Source organism: Oncorhynchus gorbuscha, linkage group LG03 (assembly GCF_021184085.1).
Source record: "Oncorhynchus gorbuscha isolate QuinsamMale2020 ecotype Even-year linkage group LG03, OgorEven_v1.0, whole genome shotgun sequence".
In the NCBI taxonomy this organism is placed as follows: domain Eukaryota; kingdom Metazoa; phylum Chordata; class Actinopteri; order Salmoniformes; family Salmonidae; genus Oncorhynchus; species Oncorhynchus gorbuscha.
Window position 1 is genome coordinate 68,360,380 of NC_060175.1, and position 26,975 is coordinate 68,387,354.

At 44.8% G+C, this 26,975-nt stretch overlaps 2 protein-coding genes across 3 annotated transcripts in view; both read right to left on the reverse strand.

Moving 5' to 3' along the window:
* Positions 1–429: 429 nt before the first annotated feature.
* borcs6 (BLOC-1 related complex subunit 6) lies at positions 430–8,274 on the reverse strand. The gene is made up of 6 exons (XM_046343426.1): positions 8,149–8,274; positions 6,792–7,441; positions 2,693–3,119; positions 2,052–2,221; positions 1,568–1,651; positions 430–1,445 (listed from the first exon to the last, which is right to left on the reverse strand). Exons 2-6 carry the CDS (start codon positions 7,428–7,430, stop codon positions 1,320–1,322), a joined length of 1,446 nt encoding a protein of 481 aa, XP_046199382.1. The 5' UTR covers positions 7,431–7,441; positions 8,149–8,274; the 3' UTR covers positions 430–1,319.
* Positions 8,275–11,424: 3,150 nt separating this feature from the next.
* Positions 11,425–26,975, reverse strand: part of sema3h (sema domain, immunoglobulin domain (Ig), short basic domain, secreted, (semaphorin) 3H) — a 29,425-nt gene continuing 13,874 nt past the window's right edge. Inside the window, exons 9-17 of one of the 2 annotated variants that reach the window (XM_046343419.1) lie at positions 20,696–20,768; positions 15,591–15,735; positions 15,105–15,324; positions 14,788–14,876; positions 14,644–14,685; positions 14,162–14,316; positions 13,784–13,845; positions 13,023–13,165; positions 11,425–12,925 (exon numbers count right to left, since the gene is read on the reverse strand). In XM_046343419.1, the coding sequence (XP_046199375.1) occupies positions 12,473–12,925; positions 13,023–13,165; positions 13,784–13,845; positions 14,162–14,316; positions 14,644–14,685; positions 14,788–14,876; positions 15,105–15,324; positions 15,591–15,735; positions 20,696–20,768 (1,382 nt within the window). In that variant the 3' untranslated portion in view covers positions 11,425–12,472. Of the gene's footprint in view, positions 12,926–13,022; positions 13,166–13,783; positions 13,846–14,161; positions 14,320–14,643; positions 14,686–14,787; positions 14,877–15,104; positions 15,325–15,590; positions 15,736–20,695; positions 20,769–26,975 lie in introns of both variants that reach the window. The other variant, XM_046343418.1, reaches the window with a different exon arrangement.

A 26,975-nucleotide genomic window follows, 5' to 3' on the forward strand; every position in this document is an offset into this window, starting at 1 on the left:
CAAAGATGAACGGAGCAAAGTACAGAAGTGATCCTAAATGAAAACCTGCTCCAGAGCGCTCAGAACCTCACACTCAGGGTGAAGGTTCACCTTCCAGCAGGACAACGACCCTAAGCACACAGTCAAGACAACGCATGAGTGGCCTCCGGACATTTCTCAATGTCTTTGAGTGGCCCAGGCAGAGCCCGGACTTGAACCCGTTCGAACATCTCTGTAGAGACCTGAAAATAGTGTTGCAGCAACTCTCCCCATCCAACCTGACAGAGCTTGAGAGGATCTGCAGAGAAGAATGGGAGAAACTCACCAAATACAGGTGTGCCAAGCTTGTAGCGTCATACCCAAGAAGACCCAACGCTGTAATCGCTGCCAAAGGTGCTTCAATTTGATTTTTTAAATTAGAAAGAAATTCTAAAAACCTGTTTTTGCTTTGTCATTATGGGGTATTGTGTGTATATTGATGAGGAGAAAATGATCAATTCTAGATTAAGGCTGTAACGTAAAACAAAATGTGGGAAAAGTCAAGGGGTCTGAATACTTTCCGAAGGCACTGTATATCCAGTGTGAGGGTGCTGCCTTCTCGTCTAGGTGGGGCTTCAGCAGATCTGGTGACATCTGGTAGCATTCAAGTCCTTCACGGTACAAGCCAGTAACGGCACGCTACATGTAACGGCTGTCCACAACTTCCCACCATGGCAAACACTATTTAGGCAAAATAGATATGTTCGATATCAAGAACAGGCCTACCTACTTAGTACCTACCTACCAGCCAACCTGTAAAATGACAGAAGGTACCACAGTCTCCTAAAGCGCAACATATTATCTCGGGATCGGAGAGCTCCGCAGGAAATGGCTTTCGGTTGGTAACAGGTACGTAACATGACATCTGGAGGGACTGCCACTTATACGACATATGTACCCCCACACCCTCACCTGTGTCTCGTCTCACTAGGTTAAGCAACCTGCCTATGAAGTGACTAACATCTAAACCATCTCATCTGTTCCTGAAGCTCACTCTCCATACGAGAGAGAGAGTGCCCCCGTGTGGGCAGCAGCAGTTAGTACAATCTTAACCAGGTGGGTCGGACGGCAATAAGAGAAGCATCAAGTGCTCCGTTTCCTTCAAGTTCTGTCAGGGGGAGGGGCTCCTAGCCGAGAGCGTGGGGGAGGGGTTTGAAGCATGACGTCGACATGGGGAGAGGTGAGGAGCGGATCATCCATGAAGCTAGCATGATTAGTAGGGGAGGGGGGGGGGGTCGTTAGGTTAGAAAAGGGTCTGCAGTGGAAGAGGATCTCTGGGGGAGGAGTTTCCAGGGGAAGGGCTACTTGCAGATGGCCTCAAGGGCATCCAGGGTGCGCTTGATGTCCCGGATCTGGGCGGCCAGAGTGTGGATGGGCTGCATAGAGCGGTCCAGCTCCTCACAGCGCGCCATCAGTGTGTACATTCCCTACGAACACACACACAACAAAAGTCAGGACATTATACTTATGACGAGAAGCATCTGTGACTGTCGATCAGTATTCACTGCTCATCCTTCCCTTCATGTCTGGCCATGATCTGTTCTCTCACCTTTATGCTCATGTCCACAGACTCCCCCAGGCTGTCCACAGAGTCTCTATAGGTCTGGATGTAGCCCACACTCAGCGCTGTCATCTGGACACACACAGATAAAGACATACAGTATATCAGACACTAATTCTGGGCAACATACAATTAGAGCATTACTAAAAGGACAGAAGGGAGATCAGAAGTATTTGAGTGAGTGTGTGTGTGTGTATGAATAAATGAATGACATTTTATTTGCGTGTCACAATTGCCAGCTGGCAACCCATCAATTGCGGGATTAATTGACACACAAACAAACATTACATTGATTCACGGTGATAATTCTTCAGACGTCGGAGGCAGCGCATAAAGAATGGACAATTAATCAATAAATAATAGTAGACAAGGTTATCCAAGCAATAAATAACCCTAGAGCAGTACAAATGTAATACAGAACTAAATACAGAAACGTGTGTGTGTGTGGTGTGAACAAACTGCGCTCACATACGTTCTGGATGGTTCCGTTGAGGCTGCGCATCATTAGCTCCACACTGTGGGCGACTTCCTCTGTGTGTCTCTGCAGGTCCACCAAGACAGCAGGGTCGATGGGAGGGATGTCAACCGGCCGCCGCGACGACGACCCATGACCTCTACTGCTGATGGAACCCGAGCAGTCCGCTGGACACAGACAGAGAAGACATGCACGCACACAGACCGGAGATTACCTTAACCGACAGTCTGCAAAGCAAACCAAATCATCCTCCCTCATCCAAACAGCTTTGTGAGTCCTTCTACCCTTCCTGCGGGTGCTAATCTAATCACTAGAGAGGGGAATGATTCGATTTGGAACTCAGCCTTCAACTGCAACTTCAAAACACTGACGTATCACTGAAATAACACCAGAAAAGGCATTTTGTGGATTAGCATTTCACTGATCACCATGGTCGTATTCTGGCCCACTGTTAGCAAAACGTTTTTCAACAGAAAACGGAAATGTCTTACTAAACAAGTTCAGATGGTCTCCCTGTTTCAGTCCTTTTAAAAAAAAAGCATTTTTTATTCTGTTTGGTACCTAATGAATACAACCCTGGTGACTAATTAGCCAATCCCCCATCCCGGGCCCCTCGGTTCCCCGGTGCTGGTACTCACAGTCGCAGTCACAGTCCAGGCTGGGCTTTGAGCTCATCTTGATCTTCTGCTCCAGGTTGCGGCAGATGAAGTGGGTCAGGTCCCCGTCGTGGCTGACTGTTCCCTCCAGCTCCAGGGCAGAGGAGATGGTGGCCCTGCGGCCCTCTGGCTGGCCCCCCCGACCCCCACCCCGGGCCCCTCCGATGCATGCCTGGCTGATCTCGTCCAGGCTCTTGCTGTCCTGCATGCCCCGGACAATGCGCTCCCGCTCTGGGACGTTCCGCACGCGCACCTGGGCCATGACGTGGGGCGGACAAGAGCTGTTGCCTGACGACTCGCCCCCCTCGGCTGGGACAGAGCTGGGGCTGGGAGCTGCCGCTGACGACCCCCCCCCCTCGGCTGGAACAGAGCTGGGGCTGGGAGCTGCTGCCGAGGGCTCCTCTGTAAGCTGACAGGAAGTGGCAGTCTTACACATATGACAATCCTCAAGATCCTCCGGACATATGAATATGCTACACTGCTCAATGGATTCAAAATACACTTTGCTGATAACTACTTTAAATCGGGGGAAAATGTACTTGCTACGATTGTGATATATTGTCTCATCCAGCTATCATAGGATGAATGCACTAATTGTAACTTGCCCTGGCTGGCTTCTCCGTTTTTCGGCAGGACAGACCAGCTACGTCTGGTAAGACGAGGGGTGGGGGTGTGTGTCTATTTGTCAATAACTGCTGGTGCGCGATGTCTAATATTAAACTAGTTTTGAGTTATTGCTTGCCTGAAGTAGAATACCTCATGATAAGCTGTAGACCACACTATCTATATTATTCGTAGCAGTCTATTTACCACAACAAACCGATGACGGCACTAGGACTGCACTCAACGAGCTGTAAAAGGACATAAGCAAACAAGAAAATGCTCCATTTGGCAAAGCTGACATAACTCCATCCTCCTGATTCCTGCTTACAAGCTAAAACTAAAGCAGGAAGTACCAGTGACTCGTTCAATACAGAAGTGGTCAGTTGACACAGATCCTAAGCTACAGGACCGTTTTGCTAGCACAGACTGGAATATGTTCCCGGGATTCGTCCAATGGCATAGAGTAAACCACCTCAGTCATCAGCTGCATCAATAAGTGCATTGACGACGTCATCCCCACAGTGACAGTATATTCACCAACCAGAAACCATGAATTACAGGCAACATCCACACCGAGCTAAAGGCTAGAGCTTCCGCTTTCAAGGAGCGGGACACTAATCTGGACGCTTATAAGAAATCCTGCTATGCCCTCAGACAATCTATCAAAAAGGCAAAGTGTCAATACAAGACTAAAATTGAATCCTACTACACCGGCGCTGATGCTCGTCGGATGTGGCAGGGCTCGAAGACTATTTTGGACTACAAAAGGGAAACCCACCAGCAAGCTGGATGCCCAGTGACTGCCTAAATCCACCTGGACAAAAGGAACACCTATGTGAGAATGCTGTTCATTGACTACAGCTCAGCATTCAACATCATAGTGCCCACAAAGCTAACACCTCCCTCTGCAACTGGATCCTGGATTTTGACGGGCCAGTAAGGGAAGGCAACAACACATCTGCCGCGCTGATCCTCAACACTGGGGCCCCTCAGAGATGCGTGCTTAGTCCCCTCCTGTACTCCCTGTTCCCCCCACCACCCACGATTGCATGGCCAAGCACGACTCCAACACGTTCATTAAGTTGGCTGACGACAACAGTGGTAGGCCTGATCACAGACAAGGATGAGACAGCCTATAGGGAGGTCAGAGACCTGGCAGTGTGGTGCCAGGACAACAACCTCTCTTTCAATGTGAGCAAGACAAAGGAGCTGATTGTGGACTATAGGAAAAGGACGGCCATACAGGCCCCCATTAACATCAACAAGACTGAAGTGGAGCGGGTCGGGAGTTAAGTTCCTTGGTATCCGGATCACCAACAAACTATTGTGGTCCAAACACAGTTGTGAAGCGGGCACGACAACACCTTTTCCCCCTAAGGTCCCCAGATCCTCAAAAAGTTCTACAGCTGCACTATCGAAAGCATCCTAACCGGATGCATTACTGCCTGGTACGGCAACTGCTCGGCATCCGTCCATAAGGCGCTACAGAGGGTAGTGCGTACGGCCCAGTACATCACTGGGGCCAAGCTTCCTGACATTCAGGACCTATATACTAGGCAGTGTCAGATGAAGGCCCCCCAAAAATTGTCAGACTCCAGCCACCCTAGTCATAGACTGTTCTCTCTGCTACCGCACAGCAAGTGGTACTGGAGAGCCAAATCTCCTTAACAGTTTCTACCCCCAAGCCATAAGACTGATGAACTACTGAACTAATCAAATGGCCACCCTTTTTCTTTTTACACTGCTTCTACTCGCTGTTTTTTATAAACTCAGCAAAAAAAGAAACATCCTCTCATTGTCAACTGTGTTTATTTTCAGCAAACTTAACATGTGTAAATATTTGAATGAACATCACAAGATTCAACAACCAAGACAAACTGAACAAGTTCCACAGACATGTGACTAACAGAAATGGAATAATGTGTCCCTGAACAAAGGAGGTGAGGGGTTAAAATCAAAAGAGGGCCTCTAGCCCTCACCCTCTGATCCAACAGGTCCCAGACGTACTCAATGGGATTGAGATCTGGGCTCTTCGCTGGCCATGGCAGAACACTGACATTCCTGTCTTGCAGGAAATCACGCGCAGAACAAGCAATATGGTTGGTGGCATTGTCATGCTGGAGGGTAATGTCAGGATGAGTCTGCAGGAAGGGTATCACATGAGGGAGGAGGAAGTCTTCCCTGTAACGCACAGTGTTGAGATTGCCTGCAATGACAACAAGCTCAGTCCGATGATGCTGTGACACACCACCTCAGACCATGACGGACCCTCCACCTCCAAATTGATCCCGCTCCAGAGTACAGGCCTCGGTGTAACGCTCATTCCTTCGATGATAAATGCCAATCCGACCATCACCCCTGATGAGACAAACCTGCGACTCGTCAGTAAAGAGCACTTTTTGACAGTTAAGTTTGGTCCAGCGACGGTGGGTTTGTGCCTATAGGCGTTGTTGTTGCCGGTGATGTCTGGTGAGGACCTGCCTTACAACAGGCCTACAAGCCCTCAGTCTAGCCTCTCTCAGCCTATTGCGGACAGTCTGAGCAATGGAGGGAGGGATTGTGCGTTCCTGGTGTAACTCGGGCAGCTGTTGTTGCCATCCTGTTCCTGTCCCGCAGGTGTGATGTTCGGAAGTACCGATCCTGTGCAGGTGTTGTTACACGTGGTCTGCCACTGCGAGGACGATCAACTGTGTGCCCTTTCTCCCTGTAGCGCTGTCTTAGACGTCCATACTGGACATTGCAATTAATTGCCCGGGCCACATTTGCAGTCCTCATGCCTCCTTGCAGCATGCCGAAGGCACGTTCACCCAGATGAGCAGGGACCCTGGGCATCTTTCTTTCTGTGTTTTTCAGAGTCAATAGAAAGGCCTTTAGTGTCCTAAGTTTTCATAACTGTGACCTTAATTGCCTACCGTCTGTAAGCTGTTCGTGTCTTAACGACCGTTCAACAGGTGCATGTTCATTTATCAAGCATTGGAAACTGTGCTTAAACCCTTTACAATGAAGATCTGTGAAGTTATTTGGATTTTTACAAATTATCTTTGTAAGACAGGGTCCTGAAAAAGGGATGTATTTTTTTTTGCTGAGTTTATATGGATAGTCACTCTACAAATCACCTCGACTAACCTGTACCCCCGCACATTGACTCGGTACCGGTAACCCCTGTATAAAGCCTCATTATTGTTACGTACATTTGTGTTACCTTTTGATTAATGCAATTTTTTAAAACTTTAGTTTATTTAGTAAAAATTTTATTCACTATTTCTTGAACTGCATTGTTGGTTCATGGCTTGTAAGTAAGCATTTCACGGTAAAGTTTACCCCTGTTGTATTCGGCGCATGTGACAAATACAAATGAGATGCGTGTCATTTAGCAGCTAAATGACTCAAATGTAATGAAGTACTATTCTTGAGCTGTTGGCTCTGGCACTTTAACATGAACAGTTATGTACAGTAGCAGTCAGTATGGCAAACTCACCTCAGCTGAGACTTCAGCCTGTGTGTTTCCTGCATGCTGCTCCTTGCCATCCTTTTCACACTCCTCTTCCACCTCCACCTCCTTTTCCTCTTCGGTTTCTACAGCACAGAAGCTAGAAGGCTTTGTGTGCTTTGTCTCGGACTGCTTTTTATCTGCACTGTGAGTGTCCCCCTCTGGGGCTGTGTCTTTGGATGGAGTGCCTGTGTGCTGCCAGTCTCCAGACAGAGTCTCGTTTAGGGGCATACTTGTTTGGGAGGGTCCAGTGAGGGACATGTCTTTGGGGGGCTCGTGTGGGTCTGGCTCTGTGTCTGCTGTGCATGTGGCAAGGGGGAGGGAGGGATGGGCTGGGAACATGTCGCTGTGTTGCTGTGTGTCCGAATGGGTTGTGGAGTTGTGAGAAGTGTCTATGGGGTTTTCTTGTCCATCGCATGCGCTCTCCCCATCCACACAGTTCTCAGTCTCATCAAGGGATCCCTGCCCAGGACAGGGCACCCTACCCCCAAACTTCAGGAGCTGTGCAGGGGTATTAGGGGCATGGGTGTACGGGCCATTCACATTACAGGATCCAGGGGAGCCTGGTGTATCCACCCCATTGGCTGCTTCCGGCACATCTGTGCCAATCACAGGGAAGAGGCTCATCCCTCCACCTGCTGCATAAAATACATGTCAGATGGGGTTTGCGTCCTTTTTGCTTTTAAGTGGGGTTGGGAGAAAGACTTCAGAATTTTGTGTGATATGTTTTCTATTCATGTTTTGTACCTGGTTGGATAGCACATCTCTTGCTGGTAATCTAGCCAGTTTACAAGTATATATCGATAGTTCAATTTGGTGGGTCTGTCACCAATACAACTTTGCAGCTCAATCCAACAAACACAAGAAAACAATAATGATCAAAGGTCGAGTGACTGTACAATACGCGATATAAGAATATCTTTAACCACCAACAGCGCCTGTGTTTAAATGACGTAAGTTAGCTAGCTACAGTAGCTGGCTATCAGTGTGACTAGTAACACCTAGCTAGGAGCAGGAAACAGTAAAACGATTAGCAGTTAGTACCATCTGACTAACGATGTATAAATAATAAATAACGGTCCCAACATCTAGCAAGCAAGTTGACATATTGCTGTCATTATCAGACATAAGCTTGCAATCAGTCACATGACGTTAGCTCGCAGTCTAGCTAGCTGTCGATGCTAGCAAGCTGGCCTCTGAATTTGAACTTGTTTTAAGTTCCCTTTTTATTCCGTGTCAAGAGTAACCACCTGGCATTGAGTGATAGGACTTATTTCGATTTCTTACTTTCAGAAAAGTAAAATATTTGCCCGTTTTTAGCATAACCAAATAAATGAACACTTACCACTGTTGTTCTTTCCTGGAGATGTAAGTCAAGCAGGAAGCTGGGTCGAGTCCACTCTGTAAATCCTTCCATACAACCTGTAGTAGAAAACGCAATAGTTCCGCATAATGATGGGTCAAATTATAGGCATAACTCATCACAGTAAATGTCTCACATGATGATAATATGCAGTAGTAAAATGTTTTGTTTCATATCTATAATTCAAACCAATAATAATTGTAATTACTAAAGAATTTCAGAATTAAGTTGTATTTAATTGAATTCAATCAGGCAGAGTAAATCATGCCTGTGTACTTAGGGACAGATTGAACTTTACTGGGGAGGGGTTGTGTGTTTTGCTTTGGGAGGGTTGTGTTTTTTGGGGTGGTGGCACAGAGGACACTAGGCCTTTTTCCCCTCGCTCTTATGCTCGCATTTATATTCGCTCTTATGCTTTTCCAACAGTCTTGAAAGAGTTACCCCATATGCTGAGCACTTCAAAGTCTTCAAAGTAGCCACACTTTGCCTTCATAACAGCTTTGCACACTCTTGGCACTCTCTCAACCAGCTTCACCTGGAATGATTTTCCAACCGTCTTGAAGGAGTTCCCACATATGCTGAGTACTTTTCCTTCACTCTGCGGTCAAACTCATCCCAAACCATCTCAATTTGGTTGAGGTTGGGTGATTTGTGAAGGCCAGGTCATCTGATGGAGCACTCCATCACTCTCCTTCTTGGTCAAATAGCCCTTACACAGCAAGGAGGGGTGTTTAGGGTCATTGTCCTGTTGAAAAACAAATGACAGTCCCACTAAGCACAAACCAGATGGGATGGCGTATTGATGCAGAATGCTGTGGTAGCCATGCTGGTTAAGTGTGCCTTGAATTCTAAATAAATCACAGACAGTGTCACCAGCAAAGCACCCCACACCATCACACCTACTCCTCCATGATTCACGGTAGGAACCACACATGCGGAGATTATCTCACATACTCTGCATCTCACAAAGACACGGTGGTTGGAAGCAAAAATCTCACATTTGGACTCATCAGACCAAAGATTTCCACCGGTCAAATGTCCATTGCTCGTGTTTCTTGGCCCAAGCAAGTCTCTTCTTTTTATTGGTGTCTTTCAGTAGTGGTTTCTTTGCAGCAATTCGACCATGAAGGCCTGATTCATGCAGTCTCCTCTGAACAGTTGATGTTGAGATGTGCACGTTACTTGAACTCTGTGAAGAATTTATTTGGGCTGCAATTTGGCAGTCCTCATGAGAGCAAGTTTCATCACCCCTCATCACTGTCAAACGCTCCCTAAAACACTTCAGCGAGCAGGCCTTTCTAATCGACCTGGCCCGCGTATCCTGGAAGGATATTGACCTCATTCCGTCAGTATAGGATGCCTGGTTATTCTTTAAAAGTGCTTTCCGCACCATCTTAAAGAAGCATGCCCCATTCAAAAAAATTAGAACCAGGAACAGATATAGCCCTTGGTTCACTCCAGACCTGACTGCCCTTGACCAACACAAAAACATCCCGTGGCATACTGTATTAGCGTTGAATAGCCCCCGGGTTATGCAACTTTTCAGGGAAGTTAGGAACCAATATACACAGGCAGTTAGGAAAGCAAAGGCTAGCTTTTTCAAACAGAAAGTTGCATCCTGTAGGACAAACTCCAAAAAGTTCTGGGACACTGTAAAGTCCATGGATAATAAGAGCACCTCCTCCCAGCTGCCCACTGCACTGAGGCTAGGAAACACTGTCACCACTGATAAATCCACTATAATTGAGAATTTCAATAAGCATTTTTCCATGGCTGGCCATGCTTTCTACCTGGCTTTCCCTACACCGGGCAACAGCCCTGCACCCCCAACAGCAACTAGTCCAAGCTTCCCCCATTTCTCCTTCACCCAAATCCAGATAGCTGATGTTCTGAAAGAGTTGCAAAATCTGGACCCTTACAAATCAGCTGGGCTAGACAATCTGGACCCTTTCTTTCTAAAAATTATCTACAGCAATTGTTGCAACCCCAATTACTAGCCTGTTCAACCTCTTTTTCAACCTCAATTCTCGGGAACACTCTTTTCTCTGTGTAAATCAATGATGTCTCTCCCGCAGCAAGAGCGACATCATTACTAATTCTATGAGGGAGAGGGTGTTCAATTTATTTTGAAGTGCAAGGGGAGGGTCATGTGAAAATATTTGCAACTTTGGAGGGGGTGGGGGGTGGGTGGGAGCATTATTTATTTTGAGTTGAACCAGCCCTCAGTAAATGTTGATCTGTGAGCTTTGCTTCAGTGGCTGTACCTGTACCCGAGTTATCCATGTACTTACCTCTCTTCCCCACAGATGGAGACAGAGACCATTGCCCTTCACTTCTGATGCCACAGAGCTTTTTGCCACAGGGCCAAGAGTGTCAGCTGTGCTGTGAGAGCCCCACCCATGCCCTTCTCTGCTACAATCTTGTGATGTTCAAGATGGGAGAAACATAGCAGATACGCATAGACTATCCCTGGGGATATCTGTCTGCACAGCTATCACTTTAAGCTACAAGCGCTAACTCGTAGGGCCCAAGGACTCTGAAGTAATTCTTCTCGCAAAAAGTATTTGTTTTCTATGGTGTCACAATACTTGTGTTCAAATACTGAGCCAACATTGTAAATTGTACGTTAATTTGTTTATTTGTTTAGAGGACACCAGTACCGAGGCAAACACACAACAATATACATACCATATGTTTAAACGCTATCTCACTACCATTTAGATGAAGTCCTAGTTGGACTTGAGGAGACCTGAAGGCCCTGAAGCATGTTATGTTCTGTGCTACTCCGGAGAGAGCAGCTTACAGAAGGCAAACGTTCAGTCAAATCTGAACCGTGGTGATTGAGATCTCACCTTCACATAACCACCTCTCCCTCCATCCCAACGGCACTATGCACTGAGCATGTTTGTATGTGCGGTTTCCTTTTTTTCAGTTCAGACCCGACAGGATATCCTGTTTGTCAGAACCACTTGGCTATTTCAATGTTTCTATTTACTCATTTAATGTTTACGTTTTTTTTATATGTCGAATGAATTCTTTTAAAATGGGAAGATATTGGATGTGGAAATGTGGGTTGTTTGACGATGGATTACATCTTCCAGATCTATCATGTTTCCACACGCTGTGTTAGTGTGGGTGTGCGTATCCATGTGTGCGTCTTATTGATGATGGACAAGCTTCCTATGCCACAAAAAAAGGGAAAGTAAGACAACATACTGGCAAAATGGTGTATCTACACTGTGTGTCTCCTTCACTTGGGAGAGATCAATTGAAAACATTTTATTTCCATTCGCAAAGAAATATTGGCACAGAGACGTAAATATAGGCTACAGAGTGAAATACAAAAGCGCATATAATGAATGAGGGAAAGATCTGAACAAGGTCTTTGAGGAAAGCATAAACATTACATGTTTCATTTCAAAATACTTTCTTTATGGATTCCATCATACTTTATGGTAGGGAATAAAAAACACACACACACACACACACACACTAACGAGGACCTTGCTCAGTATTGGTTCCGTCTTTTATGTGGTAAAAGAAGTCTGGCCACATTTAAAAGGCCTCTCTGCATTTATGCAGCTGCTCCAGAGCTCGAAACGAACGTTTATTTTTCTACAGCATTAAAAGTGCTTTAGCTTTGCTGCATTTAATTTTGGCAGATTTGCTGGTTTGACTCGGAGTTTCCCCTTTTCATTTCTTTGTGCGCTAATGTCAAACACACCCGGCATCAATGAGGCCAGTTGTGAGGAGTCAAGCTTGAGTTGAAAGCCTAATGAACACCACAGAGCTTTTACTAAATACAACTGACCTCATACAACTACTGAAACTAACCGTTTGATTCAAAACAGAAATAAATATGACACACAAAGTTAAATAAGGAAAATTTAGCAATTGTTTTTCTTCTTTTTTTTTACATCAAAGACAAATCACACATTGTTTACCTCGAAGACACTTATGTCTCTCTCACATGCTTGTGTCCTTTTGACTCCCTCTCTGTCTTTCATTAGGACAGATCCTAGCTTCACCTTCAGGGCCTTTTTTCCCTGTCTTATGAGACACCACATTCTTCCAGGTCCTCTTCACGCCTTAATATATTCTCTACCAGTCTCTTGGACATGCTGTACATCCTTCATCCAACACGCTACGCAACCACATTCACACTTCTGAGTCCGGCCCACGCCGAGCCTCCTATGTCCCCATTCTACATGAATATGAGTTTTTGTAAATGTGTATGTGTGTGTTTGTGACAGTGAGACAGTGTTTGAGAGCGTAAAGTCAGGAGAAATTGTACGCAGTGGAGCATCTAAGAGCTTCGCGGAGACCTCTGCTTGGGTTTGCTCCTGCTCTTCCTCCCGCCTCCTCTTCCTCCACCTCCTCCACCTCCATGTTTGTGCCTCTCGCCCCTGGGGCCATCCCCTGTCTTGTGGTCACTGTCCTTGGTCTGTTCCTTGCCGCGGTTGCGTCGTCGCCGGAAGCCCAGCCTCTGACAGTGCTGCTCCAGGCTGCTGGGGTGGATGAGGGCCATGACGTCCTGGTACCAGGGTTGGGAGGCGTCTGGGCTGGAGTTGGGGTTGCGGTTGCTGGTGGACCAGGAGAGGGCACGGGAGGGGCTCCACACACTCAGATGCACAGTGACGGCGGTCCAGTGGAAGCCGTGCTCCTCCAGTTGACAGTGGTACACACCAGAGTGACCCGTCTCGGCCCGACTGATCAGAACACCTCTCTCTGTCACCACCAGCTGCTCTCCCGACTGCAACTGCAACACAGAGAGGAGTGTGAGTGTTTAGGCCTGTGTGTCTATGTGTGCATATGTGTGTGTGCACGCGTGTAATTGTCTGTGTGTCAGTATGTACCTGATTCAGCTCAGGGCTGTTCTCTCCTGCCTGTTTGTACCAGGTCACGGCCGCATGTCTGGATTTGGGCAGGCACTCCAGGTATGTGCTGTTACCCTCTGCAACCATCATCATCCTCTGTTCTGCTTCCACCTGCAGACCGGCTGAATAGAGAGAGAAAAATGTCACAATGTCTGCTCTACACTGAGTATACAAAACATGCTCTTTCCATGACATAGACTGACCAGGTGAAAGCTAGGATCCCTTATTGATGTCACTTGTTATATCCACTTCAGTCAGTGTAGATGAAGGGGAGGAGACAGGTGAAAGAATGATTTTTAAGCCTTGCGACAATTGAGACATGACTTGTTTGCGTGTGCCATTCAGAGGGTGAATGGGATTAGACAAAATAAGTGCCTTTGAACGGGGTATGGAAGTAGGTGCCAGGCGCACCGGTTTGTGTCAAGAACTGCAAAGCTGGTGGGTTTTTCACGCTCAACAGTTTCCCGTGTGTATCAAGAATGGTCCACCACCCAAAGGACATCCAGCCAACTTGACACAACTGTGGGAGGCATTGAAGTCAACATGGGCCAGCATCCCTGTGGAACGCTTTCGACACCTTGCAGCCCATGTCCCAACGAATTAAGGCTATTCTGAGGGCAAAATGAGGGGGGCAACTCAATATTAGGAAGGTGTTCCTAATGTTTGGTGTACTCATTGTACATAGAAACCTAAGCTAGTGTGTGTCTGTGAGAGTGCGGCTCTTGACAGTTCCTCCTCACCTCCTTGTATGACACACTGGGTCAGGGGATCCTCCTCATCACCAACCTGACGAGCGTTCCTCCTTCAGAGGGAGAAAAGAAGAAGACATCATGTTAGATAAGAGTATGTACTAAATGTGAGTATTCATGTTCACATGCCTATGTGGCTATGAGTAGGGCAGGCTTATAGCTACATGTGTCGGATGAGCGAGTGCTGGGTACATGAACGGAAGCTGGCATGTCATAGACTTAAAAATAAAACAACTTTGGTTTTCACTCCATTTAAACTTCATGTTTAGTTTATAACGTCATGTTTACTAATATAACTGTGGGAAGTGCTAGGTAAACAATGTGGGTGTTGGCTCATAAATGGGTTAAGTGTGAGCTGAGCGGGCCCACCTGCGTGCGATGGGCATGAAGGGGCTGCAGGCGTGTCCATCCCAGGTGCAGTAGGGATCTCTGGCCAGGCAGCACTCAGCGCAGGCCTGGCCGTACAACTCACACTGGAACAGAGCCAACTGGGCCACACCCTCTGCAGAACCCACAAACAGCCACTGCTGTGGCCCCACACGCACGCACGCACAAAGAAAACAGAGAAGAAAGACATTCAGATCATTCCAACGTGGCTCAGAGAGCAGCAGCCACAACCATCAGTTGTTTCAGGAATTCATGCCTTCGCTGATTCACACTTTCAACGTTCATATAAGAGTGAGACTGACTGCTACAGAGCATGTTGACTGGTGTGTATGTAGATTCCCTATCTCAGTGTGAGCCAGGCCTCATCCCCGGGCGTTACCATAGCAACTGGTGATGAAGCTCTCCTTTTAGATATAAGGTGGAGAGATGACTGTGTGTGTGTGTGGGGGGGGGGGCATTATTACCTTTTTCTTGGACAGTGTCATGGTCGTCACAGGTGACTTGTGCTGTGGGGGGAGAGGGGAAAATATGTTAGAGTAAAACCGAGGACAGAAGACACAACAGATACGTCCAAAAAAGGATTAAAAGGTAAGGATACAGCATTGTACCTGGAAGACCTGCAGCTGCTCCAGGGTGACCTCCTGGGGAACACCGTGTTCTTTAGGGAGGTGGATAGACTTCAGCACCTGGCCAGAGTCTGCAACACAGAGGACACTCCTGCTTGTAATGTACTCAAACACACACACGTGCACACACACACACACACACACACACACACACACACACACACACACACACACACACACACACACACACACACACACACACACACACACACACACACACACACACACACACACACACACACACACACACACACACATACACACACACACTCACAAAACCTCTTCCCGCACGCACACACCTGTGCCGATGAACAGGACGTCATACTGTCCGTCCACTGCCTCTACTCGTTCCACCAGCAGCCGGCTGAACTTGTAGTGCACTCCCACCCTGACCAACAAGGGGCGCCCTCCCAGCGGAAGCACCGCCTCCTGCAGCAGAGGGTGGGTACGGCTGAAGAAGATGACGTCATCGGGGTACTCCCGGGTAGAGCTGTAGCTACCGTATGTGCTGCTGGGACACTGGAGGGAGAGAGAGAGAGTTGTATTGGCATCAAGCATTCAAAGCCATGGATGGAGTCGGACATAATATGGTTAGAGTTGGGTTTAAGTTCAGGTTGAGAAGAAACTGGTTGGCCCATTGTACTAGAGTTGTTGTACCAGAGAGTTGTTGTTTCCTTTTAATTGGCAGAGAGCCTCGTCCTCAGCACATTTCGTATTACATGATGAATCAGAATATGGTGTATAATGATGGACGGGGAATGACAACTCATTAGAAGGGAACTTACTGTGCCAGGTCTTGGGTAGGGGATCTTTCCTGTGTACTCGGCCCACTTGTACTGTGGTCCCTCCTTGTGGTAGAAGTTTCCTTTGTATGCCCGGACCACGTCCTGCATGCGGTACACACACACCGCTGAGCCATTCAGAATGTCACTGTGGGGAAGAGAAGGTTATTGCCTGTCAATCAACTGTAAAACACAACGACACTCACACAGCCAGTCTATTATGTGTCTGCTATCATCTGTTACTACAGACAGTACTGTCTGTTGTCTGTATGTCACACAGTAAATTATCTAGTGTTAAATCAACACTGAGAGTGTTACGTTTAACACTGGTCCAGTGTCTATTAGGGTCCACACTTTTCAGTGTCAAATTAACACAGTACTTATTGTAAAGCCTTATTTGCATATTTCCCAGTGTGCCTTTCAAGTAAATTGTAGAGTTACCACCCATGACTGTATTTGTTAGTGACAGAGACATGGTTGTTGCATTCATCCATTTTCCATCCTGTGGCCTTCACCATCTGAGATCCTAAGTGAATCTGTTTTATTATTCAATACAATACGTATTTCAAAAGGTCTTATTTTGAGGGCTAGGTTTTACCCTAATACAGTACAGTGGCCTACAACTCCTGGTTTACAGGCCACCTCAGGCCTACAAGTCACATTATGCTGGCTTGCAAAGTGATGTGTAATTCCTATTGGAATCAAGTCAGAGTTGGTATATCCAACAATTAGTATTTTTATTAATCAGCAACGTGCATTCAGAATGCCTGCCAGGGTGTGAAGACTAAGATATGAAACTACCTAAATCATCAAAACTGGAAAAAACATTTCACTAATGGATGCAATAAGTCCAAGTAACAGATTGGACTATCTTATGAAAAATGTATGTTATTTATATTGAATGCCGTAATATGAATTAATCAATCAATGTACATGCAAAAACATAGATATTGAAACAAAACAATTACAAAAAATGAACCAGCTATGGAGCATGCTGCAAAATATGATAATTTTGTGCGTGGTTTTGGTTTAACACTGGTTATTAACACCAACACTGGGCTTCTTTTACACTAATTAGTGTTAATTTAACACTTCCATAGGTGATTTAAAACCTGAATCAACACTAGAAATGTTATACTGAAAAATCAACAGTAGGTAACACCGGCCAATTTGCTGGGCGTCAGTATACTGACGGGGTGTGTGTGTCAAAGCTTGCGTGTCTCAAACCTGATTCCGGATCAGATCAGTCTTCACTGAAGCCAATGATAATCATCAGGATAGGATGCTCCCATTCCACCATCAATCATACTACCATCCGCAGTGAAATATAGTGTCACAGATTCCATGATTGTATATTTCTAAATGCATATTTTACAAGTGAAACCCCACCCGGATACGGTCAACCCCAGAGCCCTCTCCACCACATGGCCCTTAGCCCACATGCTACCAGAGCCTGGTTTACTGGGCTATTCCCAGAACCTCCACACTAATCACCAAACCCAGAGAGAATGTGCCATTGCAGACAATGCACTTTCTCTGACTCTTTGTCTATCTCTCTTTCTCTCACACACACACACACACTTTAGCCAATCAGACAATTTTGTAAATTACGGATCTCTATGTTAAGACACATCATTCACCCAAGTTTCATCAAAATCGGGAAAAAGGGGTGTCTAAGATAGCAACATAGCCTGAAAGGCCACTTGGCAAGGAAGAAACCACTGCTCCAAAACCGCCATAAAAAAGCCAGACTACAGTTTGCAGCTGCACATGGGGACAAAGATCGTACTTTTTGGAGAAATGTCCTCTGGTCTGATGAAACAAAAATAGAATTGTTTGGCCATAATGACCATCGTTATGTTTTAGGAAAAAGGGGAAGGCTTGCAAGCCGAAGAACACCATCCCAACGGTGAAGCACGGGGGTGGAAGCATCATGTTGTGGGGGTGCTTTGCTGCAGAAGGGACTGGTGCACTTCGCAAAATAGATGGCATCATGAGGAGGAAAAGTATGTGGATATATTGAATCAACATCTCAAGACATCAGTCAGGAAGTTAAATCTTGGTTGCAAATGGGTCATCCAAATGGACAATGACCCCAAGCATACTTCCAAAGTTGTGGCAAAATGGCGTAAGGACAACAAAGTCAAGGTATTGGAGTGGCCATCACAAAGCCCTGACTTCAATCCTATAGAACATTTGTGGGCAGAACTGAAGAGGCGTGTGCAAGCAAGGAGGCCTACAAACCTGACTCAGTTACACCAGCTCTGTCAGGAGGAATGGAACAAAATTCACCCAACTTATTGTGGAAAGCTACCCGAAACTTTTGACCCAAGTTAAACAATTGAAAGCCAATGCTACCAAATACTAATTGAGTGTATGTAATCTTCTGACCCACTGAGAACGTGATGAAAGAAATAAAAGCTGAAATAAATCATTCTCTCTACTATTATTCTGACATTTCACATTCTTAAAATAAAGTGGTGATCCTAACTGACCTAAGTAAGACAGGGTTTTTTACTCTGATTAAATGTTAGGAATTGTGAAAAACTGAGTTTAAATGTATTTGGCTAAGGTGTATGTAAACTTCCGACTTCAACTGTAAGTATTCACACCCCTGAGTCAATACATGTTAGAATCAGCTTCAAACTGTCAAGTTGGTTGTTGATCATTGGCAACCATTTTCAAGTCTTGCCATATATTTTCAAGACGATTTAAGTCAAAACTCTAACTATGCCACTGAGAAACATTCTATGTTGTCTTGGTAAGCAACTCCAGTGTATATTTGGCCTTGTGTTTTAGGTTATTGTCCTGCTGAAAGGTGAATTTGTCTCCCAGTGTCTTAAAAAACACCCTGAACCAGATTTTCTTTCCAAAATATTGCCTGTGCTTAGCTCTATTCCATTTCTTTTTATCCCTAAAAACTCCCTTGTCCTTGCCGATGACAAGCATACCCATAACATTATGCAGACACCACAATTCTTGAAAATATGAAGTGTTACTCAGTGATGTGTTGTGTTGGATTTGCCCCAAACATAAGAGTTTGCATTTAAGGCATAAAGTTAATTTCTTTACCATATATTTTGCAGTTTTACTTTAGTGCCTTATAGCAAACAGGTTGCATGTTTTGGAATATTTTTATTCTGTATGGGGGCTTCCTTCTTTTCCCTCTACCATTTAGGTTAGTTTTGTAGTGTAACTGCAATGCTGCTGATCCATCCTCAGTTTTCTCCTATCACAGCCATTAACCCCTGTAACTGTTTTAAAGTCACCATTGGCCTGGCTTCCTTGAGTGATTTCCTTCCTCTCAACTAAGGAAGGACTCCTGTATCTTTGTAGTGACTGGGTGTATTGATACATCATCCAAAGTGGAATTAATAACTTTACAATGCTTAAAGGGATATTCAATTGGAGTAGAACACTTGAAGACAGCTTGTCTGTCGAAGCGTTGGTCATTAGGTTATTAAATGATTGCACCTGTGCTCCTAGAGTGTGCGGCTCTCCTTTTCTTTTTCAAACACTATTATTTCGCACAGAGTCCATGCAACTTATTATGTGACCCGTTAAGCACATTTTTACTCCTGAACTTATTTAGGCTTGCCATAACAAAGGGGTTGAATATTTATAATAATAATATAATAATATATGCCATTTAGCAGACGCTTTTATCCAAAGCGACTTACAGTCATGTGTGCATATATTGACTCAAGACATTTCAGCTTCTCATTTTTTATGAATTTGTACAAATTTCGAACACCATAATTTCACTTTGACATTATGGTGTATTGTCTGTAAACCATTGACACAAAATCTCATTTTAAATTAAGGCTGGAAAAAAGTTAAGCGATGTGAATACTTTCTGAAGGCACTGTAGTATCATAACCCAGTAATTAATATTTTCATAACCCAGTAATTTGTATTTTCTTAAGTCTAACAACCTTGCCATATGCAGGCATGCCAGATAAGATAGTTAGAGACGCTAGTTCTAACTTGATTGATAGCCTGAAATGGCTTGGTAGCTAGCTAAACGTCAATTTCATAACATTTCTGGGTGGCTAGTATTACATGGAAACAACAAAACATTTGAGTTTTATTTCTTCATCAAGAGCAAATCAATAGGCTACATAGATTGATCAAATTCATTTACAATCCTACGTTCAGGTGAGTCCTGCCCATCACCGGCAGCGAAAACCGAATTATGTAACGTGTCACTCTCTCTCCTCCTCCACTGTACTGTCTACACGCACTAGAGTATCTAACGTCCCGATTAGCATATCTTTGCTTCGCTGTTCACCTTGGAAGGAACCAGGGTACTCTTCGCCTGGTCGGGTCAGTGTGCCCCCTCTGCAAAATACGGCTGTCAGATCTTGATATATAAATAGTGATGATTAAACGTGGGCTTAAAAATGAAGTTTAGTCATTCATTTAACATCTGAATTTATAAACAAGACACGTGGCCTTGTGCCCCCTATGGGCATGACGGCCTCTGCAGACACACATGCACGCCTGCACGCACACTTTCTCCCTCTCTCCTTTCTTTTCTTTTAATTTTTTTTTTAACCTTTATTTTATTAGGCAAGTCAGTTAAGAACAAATTCTTATTTTCAATGACAGCCTAGGAACAGTGGGTTAGCTGCCTGTTCAGGGGCAGAACGACAGATTTGTACTTTGTCAGCTCGGGGATTCGAACTTGCAACCTTTCAGTTACTAGTCCAACACTCTAACCACTAGGCTACCCTGCCGCCCCACAGCATGTATTACACAAGCCATTAGTCACTTGCCAGGCAGCCAAACCGAACACAAACTACTGTCACAATAAAACATTGTGCAACTCAACAGAAATATGCCGCCCCATACAAAAGTAACGATTTGTGCGTCATTGTCACGGTCTCATAACTGTTTTACATCAGTGAATCCCTCAGTGGCAGCTCTGGGATGCACAAACAATGTTAAATATCTGGTAACACTTTACCTTGGGCACCCCTCATGTATGCATTCCTAAATGCCTTATAACAGCTCCATAAGAATGACATTACATCAGCCCTGGGAAACAAATGACTACTCCAATGACCGTGGGGTTGTTGTGAACTGTGTGCCTGAAGCTGGCTTACCTAGATGTGGTGAAGAGGCCGTAGATCAGAGGATTCTTCTTGTCCTTTCCATCATGGAGGATAAAGATGTCCTCTGGAAGGAGAAGAGATGGGACACATGACTTAGGTACTAGACTTTTGTCAAACTGATTATAGGGTTGATTTGCGGTATAAAAAAATAAAAAAAAGTGACATAACAGAGTTTGAGTTTGTGGTAGGGTTGTGTGAGTTTTCTCTCTCTATCCGTGTGTGCGTGCGCATGCGCCTGTGTGTGTGTGTGTGTGTGTGTGTGTGTGTGTGTGTGTGCGCGCAGTGGTGTACTTATGAGCAAATATTTACTACATAAGTCGTTTTTTGGGGTATCTGTACTTTACTTATTTTTTTGACAACTTTTTCATTTCATTCCACTACATTCCTAAAGGAAAATATTTACTTTATACTTCCATACATTTTCCCTGACCTCCAAAAAGTCAATAGAAAAAGGAGATTGTTCTGTCTGGTTTGATTGTTATAAGGTATTTCATGCATAGCATTTCCTTAAGTATGACAATTGAATACTTTCTCCACCACTGTACCCAATACTGAGATGCTTGTTCCAGTTTAGATGGTTTAGGTACTTTTGTTTGTTAAATCTTTCATCAAGTAGTCATTCTGAGTGGCGGTTGTGGGTGATAAAATAGTCCAATTGTTGGATACATTCCTGGATTCCGATTGGACTTACTAATCACTATGCAAACCAGTGTGTCGTGACTTGCATGTCTGATGTGGTCCATGTGCCCGGATTCAGACCACAATGTCGAGGACAACTAGGCCATAACTGAAGGCCTTAGGAAATGTATAATATGTGGTCATAAAGGATTTACTTTTAATTGAAACACATTCACTTAGATAGTCACTTGGTGAATGCTTTGGAACAGAAGTTACTGAATGCAACATGCCTGTTTCCGCCACTAACAAACACAGCCAGGGGTGGTATCGCTCACATTCACTCTAAAGGCATGCTTGAAATATGCAACTACGGCTCGACACCCGACAGTGTTAAAACCCCACCACCAGTGTTTAGGGTCTAAGCCGGGTGTTTTTACTAAACTAACATATCAAATTATTCTATGACAGTCATACCAATGATCATTTAACTATTTGATTTTGGAATTTAAGGACCCCTTCAGGTATCAAAACAATATATTAAAACATTTATTTGAGTAAACATTGAATTTGGTCTTACTGCTTTTAGCGCATAGAAATGCAATGAATAACAGATCAAAACACAGAAAAACCAATGGTCAAAAATGAAATCAAAAGGAAGTTGGACTTAAAATGGCTGTCCTATATCTGAGAGATAAGAAAGACCCAGGAAATGATTTGATTTTTGATCCATATTTAACAAAACCTTTTGAGCACTCAACTACTTCCCTATAAGGTGGTCATTCATTCATTAAACTGGTACCGGGCAAACTGGTACCGGGCTTCCTTCAGACCAGTCTTGTGAGGCTTGTGGGAGTCTTAGAGCGAAACCAAAATGTATTTGTTCGCGAGAGTCTCACCTTTCCATAGAGGGGTCATATAAGTGTGATAACTGTTGCGATGCTACAGATGTGCTCGTGAGAAGACCAATTTTCGGGATGTCTCATCGTGGTCTGACTAACGCCGACCGCTGTAGCTCGGCCACCTTCCACCGTAGATGCGGAAGGCTGCCGTTGGCGGATGTGGTGGATTGAGATGCAACCCATGCAGAAAAAAAACGGATCTCTCTAGTTTAAACAGATGGATTTTGATGGGGATTTGTGTATTATGCTAATTCAATTTACGCGGGGGAGCGGACATCGACTTTGGGGTTGATGTGTTCAAAAACATGTTCACACTGTGACGTGTTTTTATTGAAATTCTAAATGCAGAAAAGTGTTTAGTTATGGGCTCCCGAGTGGCGCAGCGGTTTAAGGCACTTCATCTCGGTGCAAGAGGTGTCAATACAGTCCCTGGTTTGAATCCAGGCTGTATCACATCTGGCCGTGATTGGGAGACCCATAGGGCAGCACACAATTGAAGCACACGTCGTTGTAAATAGGAATTTGTTCTTGACTGACTTGCCTAGTTAAATGAAATAAAAATGACATGTGTTCAGATCCTAAAAACGTGGTTTTACAATGTAAGCGCCAAAGTTCCGGAGCATGTCTTTGAGGTATCTTAACTTTTACTCAAATATGATGATTACTTATGATTACTTCTTCCATCACTGAGTGTGTGTGTGTGTGTGTGTGTGTGTGTGTGTGTGTGTGTGTGTGTGTGTGTGTGTGCGTGCGTGCGTGCGTGCGTGCGTGCGTGCGTGCGGGCCAGCATTCATGCGCGTGAGAGTGAATATGTGTGTGTGTTCAAGTATGTTCCCATGTGCGCGTGTGTGTGTGTTCCTAATGCCGTTTGGTGTGATGGTACGGCTGAGTGGACCAGTCTAATGAATCCCAGGCAGTAATATCCCATCTCAGTGTGAGAGCTGGAGACAAGTTGATCCTCCATGACCAATCCTCATGTAGCAGCCCTCCCCTGTCACGCAGCCAGGCCACTCTGCCTGTCTGTCCCCTAAGGCCCCCACACTGTCCTCTATCCCTTCCCCACGACACAGATCAACTACTGACCAAATACATGACGCGTGTACATGTATTACTGCCTGGGATTCATTAGACTGGTCAAACTCAGCCGTACCATCACACCAAACGGCATTAGGAACACACACACACGCGCACATGGGAACATACTTGAACACACACACATATTCACTCTCACGCGCATGAATGCTGGCCCGCACGCACGCACACACACTCAGTGATGGAAGAAGTAAAACAAACAAGACATGGATATGTACACGCACACTTTACACGCGGTACACAAACACATGCATAGACACGCACGCAAGGAACGCACGCGCTCATTAATGGACAAACGCAAAGCACGTACACACACACACAGTATGTATGGTGGGCTTGTATTTGAGGTGTGGTACACAGTAAAGAGTATTATTACTCTCTCACATTCCTCTTGTTCCTGCTGCTTCATGTGGCCTCGATGGGATCAGACTGGTGGAAATCTAATCTCATCTCTCTCTCTCACAAACGCACGCACACACGCACGCACGCACACACGCACGCACACACGCACACACACACAAGAGAATGCCAAGAGTGTGGAAAGCTGTCACCAAGGCAAAGGATGGCTACTTTGAAAAATCTCAAATATAAAATACATTTTTGGTTACTACATGATTCCATATGTGTTATTTCATAGTTTTGATGTCTTCACTATTATTCTACAATGTAGAAAATAGTAAAATAAAGAAAAACCCTTGAATGAATAGGTGTGTCCAAACTCGACTGGCACTGTACATCACTGCACACACACAACGTTGCACACATACACACACACTGCAGCACGCACACAAATGCTGCAGCATAGCCCAGGGCACAACACACAGCAGAGGACTCTGGGTACACCATGCTGCAGAGGCACTGCTCTCTCTCTCTCTCTCTCTCTCTCTCTCTCTCTCTCTCTCTCTCTCTCTCTCTCTCAAACCCAGCCTAGAATGCATTAACTTTCTCCTACATTCTACTTCTCCCTTTGTTCGTTATCCAACACATCTTCACCCTAATTTCTTTCTCTTTCTCTCTCTCTCTGTCTGAACGATCATCTTCCGTTTATCTCTCAAATCCACCTTTTGAAGTCTCTCTTCCAATACATTTCTTTGTCTTTCACTTTGTCCTCCCAACCCTCTCGTTCTTTCTCTCTCTCTTTGTCTGTGTCTCATTTTCTCTCCCGAGGGCTCTACTTGTGTCAGTTCCTCTAAACAAAGAGATCTGTTCCCCCGGGTTGGGAGATATCCTTGTCTTGCCCACACCCCTCCAGCTCTAGCCCCTATCTTTCCCAGCCTTATCCCAGAAAATACCCTTCTCCTCAACTCTCCACCCCTCCTATTCCCTCATCCGAGCTAGGCCATCTAGGGACTAGGATGTGGGCGCACACACACAGCGACACACACACATATACACACACACCAACATCCTCTAAATCATTCAAATCTATAAACCCTAAACTCCTCAAGACTTTGTTGTCCTCTGCTTCGGGACCTGAGTGGTCTAACCTAAACTTTGTGGTCAAACAGTTAGTGTCTCCCGGTCCAAACTGATGGTATGACTGTCCTGAATAACAACACAGTAACACGCCAGAGAATTCCATCTCTCCTGGCTTTATACGTCTGTTTATGGGATTCTGGCCATAAACAGACGCCCTTCAAATGTTTCCAACTGATGAACACATTCAAAAGACATTTTAGATATCTATATGTAGGCCTATTAAAACATCATTTTTTATATTTTTTATATACTCCGATACTCTGAGAGCTTCCCTAACACGCAGTGGTGGGAGAAGTATCCAATTATCATGCTTGAGTAAAAGTAAAGAGAAGTCAACAGAAAATGACTCAAGTAAAAGTGAAAGTCACGCAGTAAAATACTACTTGAGTATTTCTTTTGAAATATACTTAAGTATCAAAAGTAAATGTAAATACTCAAATATACTTCAGTATCAAAAGTCAAAGTAAACGTATAAATCATTTCACATTCCTTATCTTAAGCAAACCAGACGGCACATTATTTTTTTTTTTTACGGATAGCTAGGGGCACACTCCCAACACTCAGCATTTGTGTTTAGTGAGTCCACCAGATAGTAGGGATGTAGGGAGGTATGACCAGAGATGTTCTCTTGATAAGTGGGTGAACTGGACCATTTTCCTGTCCTGCGAAGCATTCAAAATGTAACGAGTACTTTTGGGTGTCTCGAAACTTTATGGAGTTAAAAGTACATTATTTTCTTTAGGATTGTTGTGGAGTAAAAGTTGTCAAAAATATAAATAGTAATGTACAGATACCCCCAAAAAGTACTTAAGTGGAACTATATTTACTTAAGTACCTTACACCACTGCTAACCATGTCTCTCATAGGCTTTCAATCAAAGACTACAGTTGGTAACACTTTATTCTGACTATAGGAGGATTAGAAACGAATGTATTCAATAAGTACTGATGGTTGAGTGCTCCAGACTGTAAACAATCCCTTTCACCTGTACAAACACTGATGACCTGCCAGGATAGTGGCTCTTGTTAAAGTTGACACCCAAATATTCTTGTAGAAGTTCCGGCATCGATAACAGCCTGGCTCCTTCAACATGAGGGGCCCCGGACCCGAACAAGGCGCTCATGCGATTCGTAGTGTTTCTGGCCGACGGAGCGTGCCGTAAACACAACACCGGCGGCATTCTTGGGCTGATGGGATCTTTTCAGTTGCAACGTGTCCCGGGGCAGGTTGTTGTGTGGGGTTGTTTATGTTCATCTTCTTACTCACTGTCCTGGGTGAGACTGGTTGGACAGGGAGTTGTCTGTGTGTGATGTGTGTATGTTTGTGTGTGTGTGTATGTTTGTGTTTGTGTGTGTATGTGTTATGATGTGTGTGGTTCACTTTGCCTCAGTATAACCCCAGAGAGAGGGGGGGAGGGGTGTTGTTTATTTTACTGGCTGGTTGTGTTTACAGAAACAGATGTGATAAGGGAACGGTCCTGTCTCTCGGTCTCGCTTCTAGCGAGGCCAACTACTGATCACATCACTGACTGATACTCTATGGCCCATAAAACTAGCGATGACAGAGTGCATGCACAAGCATAGACACACATGTACACAGACACACACAGACTTGAAAAACCGGAGACCACAGAAAGGGTAGATGCTAGACCCTTAAATGCTCTCTAATAGAGACTTCATGGTAGTTGCCAGGGCGACTAGTGCTGAAGTACTACAAAGGCAGCGCAGGGTAAAAAGGACAGGGCTGCTGGTCACCGTGGTAACAGAGTGGAATACCACAAGCCAGGGTGGAGTGGAGTTATGCTGGCTGCATGATCAAAACACTAAGCTTTCTGTAGGCCAAACATAGACTCTTCACTTCTATATACAGTGCCCTCAGAATGCATTGATACCGCATTACGTTGTGTTACAGCCTGAATTCAAAAACGGATTAAATCCATTTTTTTCTTACCCATCTACATACAATACCCCATAATGATAAAGTGAAAAGATGTTTTTATCCATTTTAGCACATTTATTGAAAATGAAATACAGAAATACAAAAGTATTCACACCCCTGGGTCAATACTTTGTAGAACCACCTTTTGAGGCGATTGCAGCTGTGAGTCTTTTTGGGGAAGTATCCTAAGAACTTTGCACACCTGGATTGTACAATGTTTTCCCATTATTCTTTTTAAAATGATT